Below are 14,303 nucleotides of genomic sequence, written 5' to 3' on the forward strand. Positions count from 1 at the left end.
ACTGTGCCAGAAGAGACACAGTCACACAAAGTATATGTAGAGCTGTACAAAAACACATCAGACTGTTATTCTCTGTGGCCAACACAGGAGGAGCTCTCATACCACTAATATAATAATGTTTTGGGATTTGTTTAACTGCAGCTGGACTTGTGGTATCACCTTCCTCGTTTAATAATAGATTGTTAAATCCACAGAATTGTATAATACAGTCATACATGTTACAAAGAACATTTGTGTCACAGGGTGAAGGTTATTTAAAAGTAGTATTATTACCCCTTGTTGCTGTGTCTGATTAAAATAATATTGAATAAAAATGTTGAATGTGGGAGTAATAAAAAGTAGGTGTCAACAATTATAACCATATAAACTTATCTACAAATTATAAAGTTTAAAATGAGTGTACATTAAAAGCTAAACATCCTGGGCCAAAGTGAATCAATAAAAAACAACTAAAAGTGGGTAAATGTCCCAGTGTCCTCATGCTCCTGTGTGCTCGGGGTGACTGGCTTTGACAGCAGTGACGGCACAAACTGCGGCTGCTCTGAGACGGTCCCCAGGTGAGGTTCCACGGGTCAGTTAGCTCCTCCACCGAAACATCACCACCTCGTTCTCGCTACGCTAACCACAACACACAAAACCAGCACATCCCCAACAACAGAAACTTTGAGCCGCAAGTCTTTTAATTAGAGCACCACTGCTAAATACTAATTACTTACTCCCAGGCGGAGCCTCATGCTCTGCTGATTCTGGTATTTGCATCATGGCGTCCTCTCCTAAACAAGCCGTGTGTAGGTGCACCTCCTGTGGAATCGGCATTGGTTGATCCCTAACTCTGTCAGGGGCTGCGATGCTCTAAGAGAAATTTTAGAAACTTTCTAGATGTCATTTAGATTAATCTGTTTTTGGGACTTTTGTCTTGCCTTTCCATGAAACACTTAATGTGATGTTGACCTTTCGATCTACTGGAACTCATGTACTCTGGACTGTAGAAACATCAAAACACTGGAGTAAGTGGTTTTCCATAAGTCTCCTGACATGTTATTTATGAACATTTCCTCAAACTGAACTCCTTAAATATCTGCTTAGTTCTCTAATGGGATGGTGTTTTTGTGTCTCATGATTAATTATCATTATTGTACTACGTTTCCACCCACTGCCACAATTGTGAAAAAAATATTAGTCTCAGTCCTAGGAGAGTGTACCTGCATAAGACCATAGCTGTGGAGGAGGTTTCAGTCACACACTACACCAAACAGGAAGAAGAGAGAGGAGATGAATGTCTGAAAAACATGTAAATACAGTGAATAAATAATAATTTAAATTAAAAAAAGTCTTCAAGTGAACACAGGCTGTCTGTAAAAACAGCAGATCATGATCTGAGCCTCTGAAGTTCTTCTGAACATGTCCAACATCTATAATTACTCATATTTTCACACAGATGCTCAAACACATTTTATAATTAGTCTCCCTCTGATGCCCCTCCCTGTTAGTGTGAATGCAAACTACTGCTGTGTTCCTGTGTGTTTATATAAGGCCCATGTGAGAGTGTGACAGTGCACTCCACACTGATGATGTTGTCTGTAGCTCTTCTGCTGCTGCTGGCAGCTGGATCCTGTAAGTCTCTGTTCACATCAGTAAACTCTGGTACAACTAAACAGCACAGTTTGATCCTCAATATTGTGCTCTGTCCTCCACAGGTGTGAAGTGTGAGACACTGACACAGCCAGCCTCTGTGACTGTGCAGCCAGGACACACTCTCACCATCTCCTGTACTCCCTCATATTCTGTTAGCAGCTACTGGACAGCATGGATCAGACAGCCTGCTGGGAAAGGCACTGGAGTGGATTGGACATCACAGTGCAGGAAGCACTCTGTATATGAAAGATTCACTGAAGAACAAGTTCAGTATAAATGCAGATTCCTCCAGTAACACAGTGACTCTGAATGGACAGAACATGCAGCCTGGAGACACTGCAGTGTACTACTGTGCTCGGTATCACACAGTCACACAAAGTATATGTGGAGCTGTACAAAAACACATCAGACTGTTATTCACTGTGGCCAACACAGGAGGAGCTCTCACATCACTGAGATAATAATTTGTTTAACTGCAGCTGGACTAACTTCCTCTTCTAATAATTTACATACTTGTACATTTTGTGGTTGTTTTTGAAAATATTTGATGACAAAGTTGTTAATGATGTATTTTATGTTAAACCCACAGAATTGTTTAATACAGTTATAGAAAGAACATTTGTATTTTATTGAAACTATTAAACTGCCTCTGATAAATCTATGTGACAAAGACACATTTGAGTTTCCCACTTTCTTTCAGGAGCAGCAACTTTGGTGTAAAACTTGCCTGGGTAGTTACAGCCTGTTGTTACACCAGATGTACTTTCTGACTCCCGTTGGACAAAGACACAACAGGTCAAGAATCTGAAACAAATCTTATACCATTCTTGCATATATTTGTTTTCTGCATGTGTGACTGGAGAATTCTACCTATTTTACAGTCCAACACTTTATGCAGGTCTTTACTAAAAATGAAAAAGTAATAATTCTAGAAAAAAAAAAGAAGTCTGGATTTGAGAAATATGTATATTTTTTTTCTGTAGGATATAATTGTCTCCACAAATCTATTAGCCCAAGACCATCTATTACTGATTTTTTATTTTTTTTTTAATTAGTTTTGTCTTGGTGATGTTTGAGTTAGAGGAGTCAAGTTTCAAATTCAATCTTAAATTAAAATTTCTCCCACAAATCAAAATGCCTTGTGTTTCTGAAATAAAAAGCCCAATTGGAATTTGGAGGTGCATAAACATTCACAAACACAACAGGGTCACTAGTGAACCCCCTTATCCTTCCTCTTAAGAGAACACTGCATTATGAACACTGATATTTTCACCATGTGTCTCTATGTCCATCCTATTTAAACAGAGAACAGAGACTCTCAAACACAAGGTGGAGTGAACAGAGCTTTACACACCCAGACCCACTCCTCGTCTGGACACACAACTACATCAGGCAAACTACTACCTCAAGTGAATGAATGTAAAAGCATGTAGTCTACAGTCTCACCACTAGAGGAGGTGATCACTTCATACAGGTTTTCTTCTTATTGTTCATTTGTGTCCAGGAAATTTGAAAATGAATAGAAAATTTGTGTTTATTCAGTGTACTGCCTAAAGGCCATAGATGTGCAGTCACACACAACCCCAAACAGGACAAAGAGAGAGGAGATGAATGTATAAAAACATCTTGATGCAGTCAATAAGAAAGATTTCATGTGACCACAGGCCTTCAATGAAAAGAGCTGGTGCTGATCAGAAGTTCTGAAGTTAAACAACACAAGTTCAACACCAAAAACACAATCTGATGTAACGTAGTATAAAAAGTAACCACAGATATTTTCACACAGATGCCCCTCCCTGTTAGTGTGAATACAAACTACTGCAGGTCAGTTTGGTCTGTTTTGGGCCCATGTTACCCTGTTTTCTCATCTGTTCTAATGTTGTTTTCTCATCAAAATTATACCCAGAGTTGTTTTTATTTCATTCACACAAACCCTGCATATTTAGGCTGCGTTTAGAAAACAGTCTATTCCACTTTGTGATGTCATGTAGTAATTCAGGAAGTGCTCCACTGTGTTTTTAAACTCCATACACCTTCACAATAGAATATTTGGATGATTTCAGTGCTGACATTTCTAATCTCTTCTAAACTAAAAGTAAAATATAGCTGTTAACTTTGAAAACTACAGCTTCACAAGGTGGAACAGAAAATTGAGCTTTGGAGATGTTGATAAAATAAAATGAAATTAAATAAATAAAATAAAACACAACTTCAGTTCTGATTTTGAAGAGGTAACAACATCCTGAGACACAGGAGTCAATTTTGGGCAGTGCTGACCTTAACTGTGTCTCAGTGATGGTTATGACAAACTTGAATAATGGAAGTGAGTGTTTAATCATCAATCAAACTTTATTTATAAAACACTTTTCATACAAAAATGTAACACAAAGTGCTTTACACAGATTAAAAACAATCCCACATTTCCACCCACCCAACCCCCCACAGCTGCCCGACTCGACACAACCAAACAACACAGACACCCAAACACCCAAACACCCCCTTCCGTTGTGAGTTGGCTGTGTGACGTGTTGAGTAAAATCCATATAATTAAGAACATTTAAAAATTCATTTGCAACAGGATCTAAAAGATTATCTATGTGCAAGTTAAAATCACCAGTTATAATAATCATATTAAAAGAATTGTGTAAAATAGATAAAAACTCAGAGAACTCATTGATAAAAATACTGCATAATCATAATACAATAAACCTCCTGGATGCATTGTACTTTAATATTAATTTTATAAAGAAAACAGCAGGTGATGATCTGAAGTTTCTGAAGTGAATCAAAACATGTCCATCATCAATAACTACTGATATTTTCACACACATGCTCAAACATTTATTTTATGATCAGTCGGCCTCTGATGCCCCTCCCCTTTAGTTTGAATACAAACTACTGCTGTGCTCCTGTGTGTTTATATAAGGCCCATGTGAGAGTGTGACAGTGCACTCCACACTGATGATGTTGTCTGTAGCTCTTCTGCTGCTGCTGGCAGCTGGATCCTGTAAGTCTCTGTTCACATCAGTAAACTCTGGTACAACTAAACAGCACAGTTTGATCCTCAATATTGTGCTCTGTCCTCCACAGGTGTGAAGTGTGAGACACTGACACAGCCAGCCTCTGTGACTGTGCAGCCAGGACACACTCTCACCATCTCCTGTACTGTCTCATATTCTGTTAGAGCAGGACCCGGCTACTGGACACACTGGATCAGACAACCTGCTGGGAAAGGCCTGGAGTGGATTGGACGTCACTGTGATGGATGCAATATGGAAATTAAAGTTTCATTAAAGAACAAGTTCAGTATAAATGCTGTTTCTTCCAGTCAAACAGTGACACTGAGTGGACAGAACATGCAGCCTGGAGACACTGCAGTGTACTACTGTGCCAGACCACCACAGTCACACAAAGTATATGTAGAGCTGTACAAAAACACATCAGACTGTTCACAGGAGGAGCTTCACAAGTGTTAAGATTTGTTTAACTGCAGCTGGACCTGTGGTAGTAACTTCCTCTTTCAATAATACATTGTATTTGTAAATATTATGGTTGTATTTGCATATATTTTATGATAAATTTCTTTGTGGTTTATTTTGTGTTAAATCCACAGAATTGTATAATTCAATCATACGTGTTACAAGGAACGTATGTATTTTATTTAAACTACTAAACTGCCTTTGATAAATCTATGTGACAAAGACACATTTGAGTTTTCCACTTTCTTTCAGGAGATGGAACTTTGGTGGAAAACTTGCCTGGGTAGTTACAGCCTGTTGTTACACCAGATGCACTTGCTGACTCCCATTGGACAAAGACACAAAAGGTAAAGCAATCTGAAACAAATCTTATACCATTCTTGCATGCATTTGTTTTCTGCATGTGCGACTGGGGAAGAGTGTCTTAAGCAGTGGGGCCATCAACACTGGAATTCCCCAGGGCTGTGTTCTTTCCCCCTACTCTTCTCCCAGAGTCACAGATCACTTGTGAATGTGACTTTGATGAAAACCTGAAATGTCTTGTGTTAGTATGAAAAGGAGGGAGTCTGTTTGGTGATACTTAACATGTGTCAGTGATGCTTATAGCAAAGTTGAGAATCAGAGTGAGTATTCAGCATTAATACAATACACCTCTTGGGTGCATTGTGATCCTAACGTATGTCACTTTTTGGAGGTGAAAAGACAAATACATGATTCCATGGAAATAGAAAATTAAACCCTTACTACAGAACACACATTTTAGGCCATACTGTGGAATATTATAGACAAAGGAAAACCATTTCCACGGAAATAAGCAGGAGAAGCAGGAAAATGCCCTCTTCCAGACCAAACAAGAGTCCATGTTGTGGAGATGCAAAGTTGATCACTGTAAGGATGCATGTACTTCTTAGTTTTTCAGTTCAATAAACACACACATAATGAAAAACATACTTCCAATTTAGTCTTTTTTTTTTTTTTTTTGTCAAAAAAGGTACATTTACACACAGGTCACATCCTACACTCTTTTCCTGCACTGAACAGTACAAAAATGTCCATGGTAATCCAGCTGAACACAGAAGGAGCGTCTGTGTGCCACCACTGCATTATGAACACTGATATTTTCACCATGTGTTTCTATATCCATCCATCCATCCATTTTCTCCCGCTTATCTGGGGCCAGGTTGCGGGGGCAGCAGTCTAAGCAGCGAGTCCCAGATTTCCTTCACCCCAGACACATCCTCCAGCTCCTCCGGGGGAACCCCGAGGCGTCCCCAGGCCAGCCAAGAGACATAGTCCCTCCAGCGTGTCCTGGGTCTTCCCCGCGGCCTCCTCCCAGTGGGACATGCCCGGAACACCTCCCGAGGGAGGCGTCCAGGAGGCATCCGGAACAGATGCCCGAGCCACCTCAACTGGCTCCTCTTGACGTGGAGGAGCAGCGGCTCTACTCCAAGCTCCTCCCGTGTGACTGAGCTCCTCACCCTATCTCTAAGGGAGTGCCCAGCCACCCTGCGGAGGAAACTCATTTCGAGCGCTTGTATCCGCGATCTCGTCCTTTCGGTCACTACCCAGAGCTCATGACCATAGGTGAGAGTAGGAATGAAGACTGACCGGTAAATTGAGAGCTTCGCCTTTCGACTCAGCTCCTGCTTCACCACAACGGTCCGATACAGCGACCGCATCACTGCAGACGCTGCACCGATCCACCTGTCAATCTCACATTCCGTCCTTCCCTCACTCGTGAACAAGACCCCGAGATACTTGAACTCCTCCACTTGAGGCAGGGACTCCCCACCCACCTGGAGAGGGCAAGCCACCTTTTTCCGGTCGAGAACCATGGCTTCGGACTTGGAAGAGTTGATTCTCATCCCAGCAGCTTCACACTCGGCTGCAAACCGCCCCAGTTCACGTTGCAGGTCCTGGTTCGTTGGAGCAAACAAGACAACATCATCTGCGAACAACAGAGATGAGATCCTGTGGTCGCCAAACCGGACCCCCTCCGGCCCCTGACTGCACCTAGAAATTCTGTCCATAAATACAATGATTTCTATATCCATCCTATTTAAACAGAGAACAGAGACTCTCAAACACAAGGTGGAGTGAACAGAGCTTTACACACCCAGACCTACTGGTCATCTGGACACACAACTAAATTGGGCAAACTACTACCTCAAGTGAATGAGTGTAAAACCACGGTAACAGTACTTTAAAAACAACACAATATGTTAAAGTAATGTTAATAGAGCATGTAGTCTACTGTCTCACCACTAGAGGAAGTGTTCATTTGTGTTAAGTTGTGAATGAATGAATAGAAAACCATTTTTTTATTTCTCACAGATGCCCCTCCCCTTTATTTTGAATGGAAACTATGGAAACTAGTCCTGTGTGTTTATATAAGGCCCATGTGAGAGTGTGACAGTGCACTCCACACTGATGATGTTGTCTGTAGCTCTTCTGCTGCTGCTGGCAGCTGGATCCTGTAAGTCTCTGTTCACATCAGTAAACTCTGGTACAACTAAACAGCACAGTTTGATCCTCAATATTGTGCTCTGTCCTCCACAGGTGTGAAGTGTGAGACACTGACACAGCCAGCCTCTGTGACTGTGCAGCCAGGACACACTCTCACCATCTCCTGTACTGTCTCATATTCTGTTAGCAGCTACTACACATCATGGATCAGACATCCTGCTGGGAAACCACTGGAGTGGATTGGAGAACACTGTCCTGGATGTAGTAGAGAACTCTTTTACAAAGATTCACTGAAGACCAAATTCAGTATAAATGCAGATTCCTCCAGTAACACAGTGACTCTAAATGGACAGAAACATGCAGCCTGGAGACACTGCAGTGTACTACTGTGCCAGACGACCACAGTCACACGAAGTATATGTAGAGCTGTACAAAAACACATCAGACTGTTATTCACTGTGGCCAACACAGGAGGAGCTCTCACACCACTAAAATCAAGTGTTAAGATTTGTTTAATTGCAGCTGGACTTGTGGTAACAACTTCCTCTTTCAATAAAACTTTGTATTTGTAAATATTGTGGTTGTATTTGCATATATTGAATGAGGAAGTTCTTAGTGGTTTATTTTGTGATAAATCCACAGAATTGTTTAATACATTCATATGTGTTACATAGAACATATACATTTTTCTTTAACTACTAAACTGCCTTTGATAAATCTGTGTGACAAAGACACATTTGAGTTTCCCACTTTCTTTCAGGAGCAGCAACTTTGGTGTAAAACTTGCCTGGGTAGTTACAGCCTGTTGTTACACCAGATGCACTTGCTGACTCCCGTTGGACAAAGACACAACAGGTCAAGAATCTGAAACAAATCTTATATCATTCGGGGAAGAGTGTCTTAAACAGTGGGACCATCAACATTCCCCAGGGCTGTGTTCTTTCCCCCCTGCTCTTCTCCCAGTCACAGATCACTTGTAAATGTGACTTTGATGAGAACCTGAAATGTCTTGTGTTAGTATGAAAAGGTCATTTTGGTTTGTTTTTGGCTCATGTTACGCCATTTCCTGATTTGTTCTAATGTTGTTTTCTCATCAAAATTATACCCAGAGTTGTTTTTATTTCATTCACACAAACCCTGCATATTTAGGCTGCATTTAAAAAATTCAGGAAGTGCTCCACTGTGTTTTTAAACTCCATACACCTTCACAATAAAATATTTGGATGATTTCAGTGCTGAAATGTATAATCTCTACTAAACTAAAGGAAAAAGTTAACTTGAAATTTACAGCTTGATGACATCACAGGGTGGAACAGATCACTGATCTTTGGACATGTAGATAGACTAATAATAAAGGGTTACTCAAACATGTGTGAATGAAACAAAACACAACTTCAGGTCTGAGTTTGAGGAGGTAACAACATTATGTTTTAAAGCTCAAAGGACTCAAATTTGGGCAGTGCAGACCTTAACTATGTCTCACAATGGTTATGACAAACTTGAATAATGAAAGTGAGTGTTTAATCATAATACAATAAACCTCCTGGATGCATTTATTTTAATATTTATTATAAAGAAAACAGCTGGTGATGAGCTGAAGTTTCTGAAGTGAATCAAAACATGTCCAACATTAATAATTACTGATATTTTCACACACATGCTCCAAACATTTATTTTATAATTAGTCTCCCTCTGATGCCCCTCCCTGTTAGTGTGAATGCAAACTACTGCTGTGCTCCTGTGTGTTTATATAAGGCCCATGTGAGAGTGTGACAGTGCACTCCACACTGATGATGTTGTCTGTAGCTCTTCTGCTGCTGCTGGCAGCTGGATCCTGTAAGTCTCTGTTCACATCAGTAAACTCTGGTACAACTAAACAGCACAGTTTGATCCTCAATATTGTGCTCTGTCCTCCACAGGTGTGAAGTGTGAGACACTGACACAGCCAGCCTCTGTGACTGTGCAGCCAGGACACACTCTCACCATCTCCTGTACTGTCTCTTATGATGTTAGCACCTACGCTACTGCATGGATCAGACAGCCTGCTGGGAAAGGCCTGGAGTGGATTGGAGATGAAGGAGCAACTAAAGATTCATTTAAGCAAAAATTCACAATTAATTTAGACACTTCCACAAAAACATCTACTTTGAGCGGACAGAACATGCAGCCTGGAGACACTGCAGTGTATTACTGTGCCAGGCGACCACAGTCACACAAAGTATATGTAGAGCTGTACAAAAACACATCAGACTGTTATTCTCTGTGGCCAACACAGGAGGAGCTCTCATACCACTAATATAATAATGCTTTGGGATTTGTTTAACTGCAGCTGGACCTGTGGTATCACCTTCCTCGTTTAATAATAGATTGTTAAATCCACAGAATTGTATAATACAGTCATACATGTTACAAAGAACATTTGTGTCACAGGGTGAAGGTTATTTAAAAGTAGTATTATAACCCCTTGTTGCTGTGTCTGATTAAAATAATATTGAATAAAAATGTTGAATGTGGGAGTAATAAAAAGTAGGTGTCGACAATATAACCAATATAAAACTTATCTACAAATTATAAAGTTTAAAATGAGTGTGCATTAAAAAGCTAAAACATCCTGGGCCAAAGTGAATCAATAAAAACAACTAAAAGTGGTAAATGTCCCAGTGTCCTCATGCTCCTGTGTGCTCGGGTGACTGGACTTTGACAGCAGGACGGCACAACTGCGGCTGCTCTGAGACCGTCCCCAGGTGAGGTTCCACGGGTCAGTTAGCTCCTCCACCGAAACATCACCACCTCGTTCTCCTACGCTAACCACAACACACAAAACCAGCACATCCCCAACCAACAGAAACTTTGAGCCGCAAGTCTTTTAATTAGAGCACCACTGCTAAATACTAATTACTTACTCCCAGGCGGAGCCTCATGCTCTGCTGATTCTGGTATTCTGCATCATGGCGTCCTCTCCTAACAAGCCGTGTGTAGGTGCTCCTCCCGTGGTCGGCTTGGTTGATCCCTACTCTGTCAGGGGGCTGCGATGCTCTAAGAGAATATTTTAGACAACTTTCTAGATGTCATTTAGATTGATCTGTTTTTGGGACTTTTGTCTTGCCTTTCCTGAAACACTTAATGTGATGTTGACCCTTTCGATCTACTGGAACTCCATGTACTCTGGACTGAAACATCAAACACTGGACTAAATGGTTTTCCATAAGTCTCCTGACATGTTATTTATGAACATTTCCTCAAACTGAACTCCTTAAATATTAAAAAAAATATTAGTCTCAGTCCTAGGAGAGTGTACCTGCATAAGACCATAGCTGTGGAGGAGGTTTCAGTTACACACTACACTAAACAGGAGGAAGTGAGAGGAGATGAATGTCTGAAAAACATGTACAGTAAATAAATAAAAAAAAAGTTTTCAAGTGAACACAGGCTGTCTGTAGAAACAGCAGATCATGATCTAAGGCACACATTTTATAATTAGTCTCCCTCTGATGCCCCTCCCTGTTAGTGTGAATGCAAACTACTGCTGTGCTCCTGTGTGTTTATATAAGGCCCATGTGAGAGTGTGACAGTGCACTCCACACTGATGATGTTGTCTGTAGCTCTTCTGCTGCTGCTGGCAGCTGGATCCTGTAAGTCTCTGTTCACATCAGTAAACTCTGGTACAACTAAACAGCACAGTTTGATCCTCAATATTGTGCTCTGTCCTCCACAGGTGTGAAGTGTGAGACACTGACACAGCCAGCCTCTGTGACTGTGCAGCCAGGACACACTCTCACCATCTCCTGTACTGTCCTATCATATTCTGTTAGCAGCTACTGGACAGCATGGATCAGACAGCCTGCTGGGAAAGGCCTGGAGTGGATTGGATATCACAGTGCAGGACAGACTCTGTATATGAAAGATTCACTGAAGAACAAGTTCAGTATAAATGCAGATTCCTCCAGTAACACAGTGACTCTGAATGGACAGAACATGCAGCCTGGAGACACTGCAGTGTACTACTGTGCCAGAGCACCACAGTCACACAAAGTATATGTAGATCTGTACAAAAACACATCAGACTGTTATTCACTGTAAGTCACCAGAAGAGGAGATCTCATGCCACTGAGATAAATTTTTTTTGACTGAAGACATGTATAATACTATATTTTTATTCTGAGATAGCTTTGACATATTATTTTATTTAAAATATGCAAAACTATGTCATGTGCATATGTATCACAAAATGTCTGTTAAAGGCTTTTATACAGTCACTTTATATAACTACACATTTACAGAATGGCTACAGTAAAAAATAACACACATTTGAAACACTGAACTGTTGCTTTGGGGCATTTGGACAAATTACACTTGTGATGAAGTTTATATTTCTCAAGACACAGCGCAGTCACATACAAAAAACTTGGTTCAGTGAATTACTAGACCTTTATTTTTGTATGAAAAATATAACCTTTACCATTGTACGTAATACGAGAAATATATTTCACTGAATACCAAACTTTTTTTGTGATTCAAATTTAACCTTGTGTTGACCAGTAGTGACAGGGTGAGTCTCATATAGACTCTGCTTAGGGAACATGCTCCATAACTTTAAATCTCCTCACAAACCCCTCCTCTCCACAGCCTCATGTAAATATTGTATCCTTGGAGTCTACTGTTATAAAGTGACAGACACATCCTTTCTAACACAGTCTGACCATGATGAACACACTGGTCCTCCTGATGGGGGCGCTCTCCCTGCCCTGTGAGTTCACTTCTCCACAAACATGTTCAGTATGTTTGGATCGTGCATGTGTTTAACTCGTTTTTATTTGTCAGGTGTGAGTTGCCAGATCCTCCAGTCCATTCCCTCTTCTCCAGTGCTCAAAACTCCTCAGGAGTCTGTCAGTCTTTCCTGCAGTGGATCTGGGTTTAACTTTGGTGGCTACGGGATGAACTGGATTAGACAAGCTGAAGGAAAAGGGTTGGAATGTCTGGGGCTCATTTATTACGATGCAAGTAAGACGTATTACGCAGACAGTGTTCAAGGGAGGATAGAAATCAGCAGAGACAATGTCTAAAGCTTGGTGTTTCTCAGACTGTCCAACCTGCAGCCTGAGGACTCTGCTGTGTACTACTGTGCCCGACACACTGTGGTTTGACTTTATTATGAGTCTGTACAAAAACCAGCACAACCTCCAGGGGGCAGTAGATGATGGGAAATGTTTGTTCTACACATGTGTAGTGAGTTGGTCTTGTGCTTTTACCTTCCTCTTTTCACTGTCATTTTATTCAGATATTCTTGATGAATGATTAAAAAATGTTATGTGATCTCAAGAATACAGTGAACTTAGTCATTAAGTAACAAGCTCATCCCAAATTAGACAAAAACATGCAACACTTGCATACACAAATTCTCACTGCCTATTTCCACAATTTCCTATTTTTTTTTCTAAGAAATGCCCCTCCCTGTTAGTGTGAATGCAAACTACTGCTGTGTTCCTGTGTGTTTATATAAGGCCCATGTGAGAGTGTGACAGTGCACTCCACACTGATGATGTTGTCTGTAGCTCTTCTGCTGCTGCTGGCAGCTGGATCCTGTAAGTCTCTGTTCACATCAGTAAACTCTGGTACAACTAAACAGCACAGTTTGATCCTCAATATTGTGCTCTGTCCTCCACAGGTGTGAAGTGTGAGACACTGACACAGCCAGCCTCTGTGACTGTGCAGCCAGGACACACTCTCACCATCTCCTGTACTCCTCATATTCTGTTAGAGCAGCTACTGGCTTCCACACAGCATGGATCAGACAGCCTGCTGGGAAACCACTGGAGTGGATTGGATATCACCTGTGCAGGATGCACTCTGTATATGAAAGATTCACTGAAGAACAAGTTCAGTATAAATGCAGATTCCTCCAGTAACACAGTGACTCTGAATGGACAGAACATGCAGCCTGGAGACACTGCAGTGTACTACTGTGCCAGAGAGACCACAGTCACACAAAGTATATGTAGAGCTGTACAAAAACACATCAGACTGTTATTCACTGTGGCCAACACAGGAGGAGCTCTCACATCACTGAGATAATAATTTGTTTAACTGCAGCTGGATTAACTTCCTCTTCTAATAATTTACATACTTGTATTTTTGTGGTTGTTTTTGAAAAATATTTGATGACAAAGTTGTTAATGATGTATTTTATGTTAAACCCACAGAATTGTTTAATACAGTTATAGAAAGAACATTTGTATTTTATTTAAATTATTAAACTGTCTTTGATAAATCTATGTGACAAAGACACATTTGAGTTTCCCACTTTCTTTCAGGAGCAGCAACTTTGGTGTAAAACTTGCCTGGGTAGTTACAGCCTGTTGTTACACCAGATGTACTTTCTGACTCCCGTTGGACAAAGACACAACAGGTCAAGAATCTGAAACAAATCTTATACCATTCTTGCATATATTTGTTTTCTGCATGTGTGACTGGGGAATTCTACCTATTTTACAGTCCAACACTTTATGCAGGTCTTTACTAAAAATGAAAAAGTAATAATTCTAGAAAAAAAAAAGGAGTGTGGATTTGAGAAATATGTATATTTTTTTTCTGTAGGATATAATTGTCTCCACAAATCTATTAGCCCAAGACCATCTATTACTGATTTATTTTTTTTTTTTTAATTAGTTTTGTCTTGGTGATGTTTGAGTTAGAGGAGTCAAGTTTCAAATTCAATCTTAAATT

General features: G+C 40.5%; 1 pseudogene and 4 gene segments (V, D, J or C); all 5 read left to right on the forward strand.

Moving 5' to 3' along the window:
- Positions 1-1,571: 1,571 nt before the first annotated feature.
- Positions 1,572-2,251, forward strand: LOC129408622 (Ig heavy chain V region 5A-like; annotated as a pseudogene).
- Positions 2,252-4,599: 2,348 nt separating this feature from the next.
- On the forward strand, positions 4,600-5,111 carry LOC129408730 (immunoglobulin heavy variable 2-26-like). The segment is given in 2 exon segments: positions 4,600-4,642; positions 4,726-5,111. Coding segments are annotated over 2 exon segments (429 nt in total).
- A 4,262-nt stretch (positions 5,112-9,373) lies between these two features.
- LOC129408647 (immunoglobulin heavy variable 3-23-like) lies at positions 9,374-10,586 on the forward strand. The segment is given in 2 exon segments: positions 9,374-9,416; positions 9,500-10,586. Coding segments are annotated over 2 exon segments (420 nt in total).
- A 583-nt stretch (positions 10,587-11,169) lies between these two features.
- LOC129408731 (immunoglobulin heavy variable 3-48-like) lies at positions 11,170-11,660 on the forward strand. The segment is given in 2 exon segments: positions 11,170-11,242; positions 11,296-11,660. Coding segments are annotated over 2 exon segments (438 nt in total).
- A 479-nt stretch (positions 11,661-12,139) lies between these two features.
- Positions 12,140-13,186, forward strand: LOC129408648 (immunoglobulin heavy variable 3-33-like). The segment is given in 2 exon segments: positions 12,140-12,327; positions 12,402-13,186. Coding segments are annotated over 2 exon segments (288 nt in total).
- The last annotated feature ends 1,117 nt before the right edge of the window (positions 13,187-14,303 follow it).

The sequence above is a fragment of the Boleophthalmus pectinirostris genome, unplaced genomic scaffold, assembly GCF_026225935.1.
Source record: "Boleophthalmus pectinirostris isolate CB_2022bp ecotype Guang Dong unplaced genomic scaffold, ASM2622593v1 HiC_scaffold_17, whole genome shotgun sequence".
NCBI classification, from domain to species: Eukaryota; Metazoa; Chordata; class Actinopteri; order Gobiiformes; family Gobiidae; genus Boleophthalmus; species Boleophthalmus pectinirostris.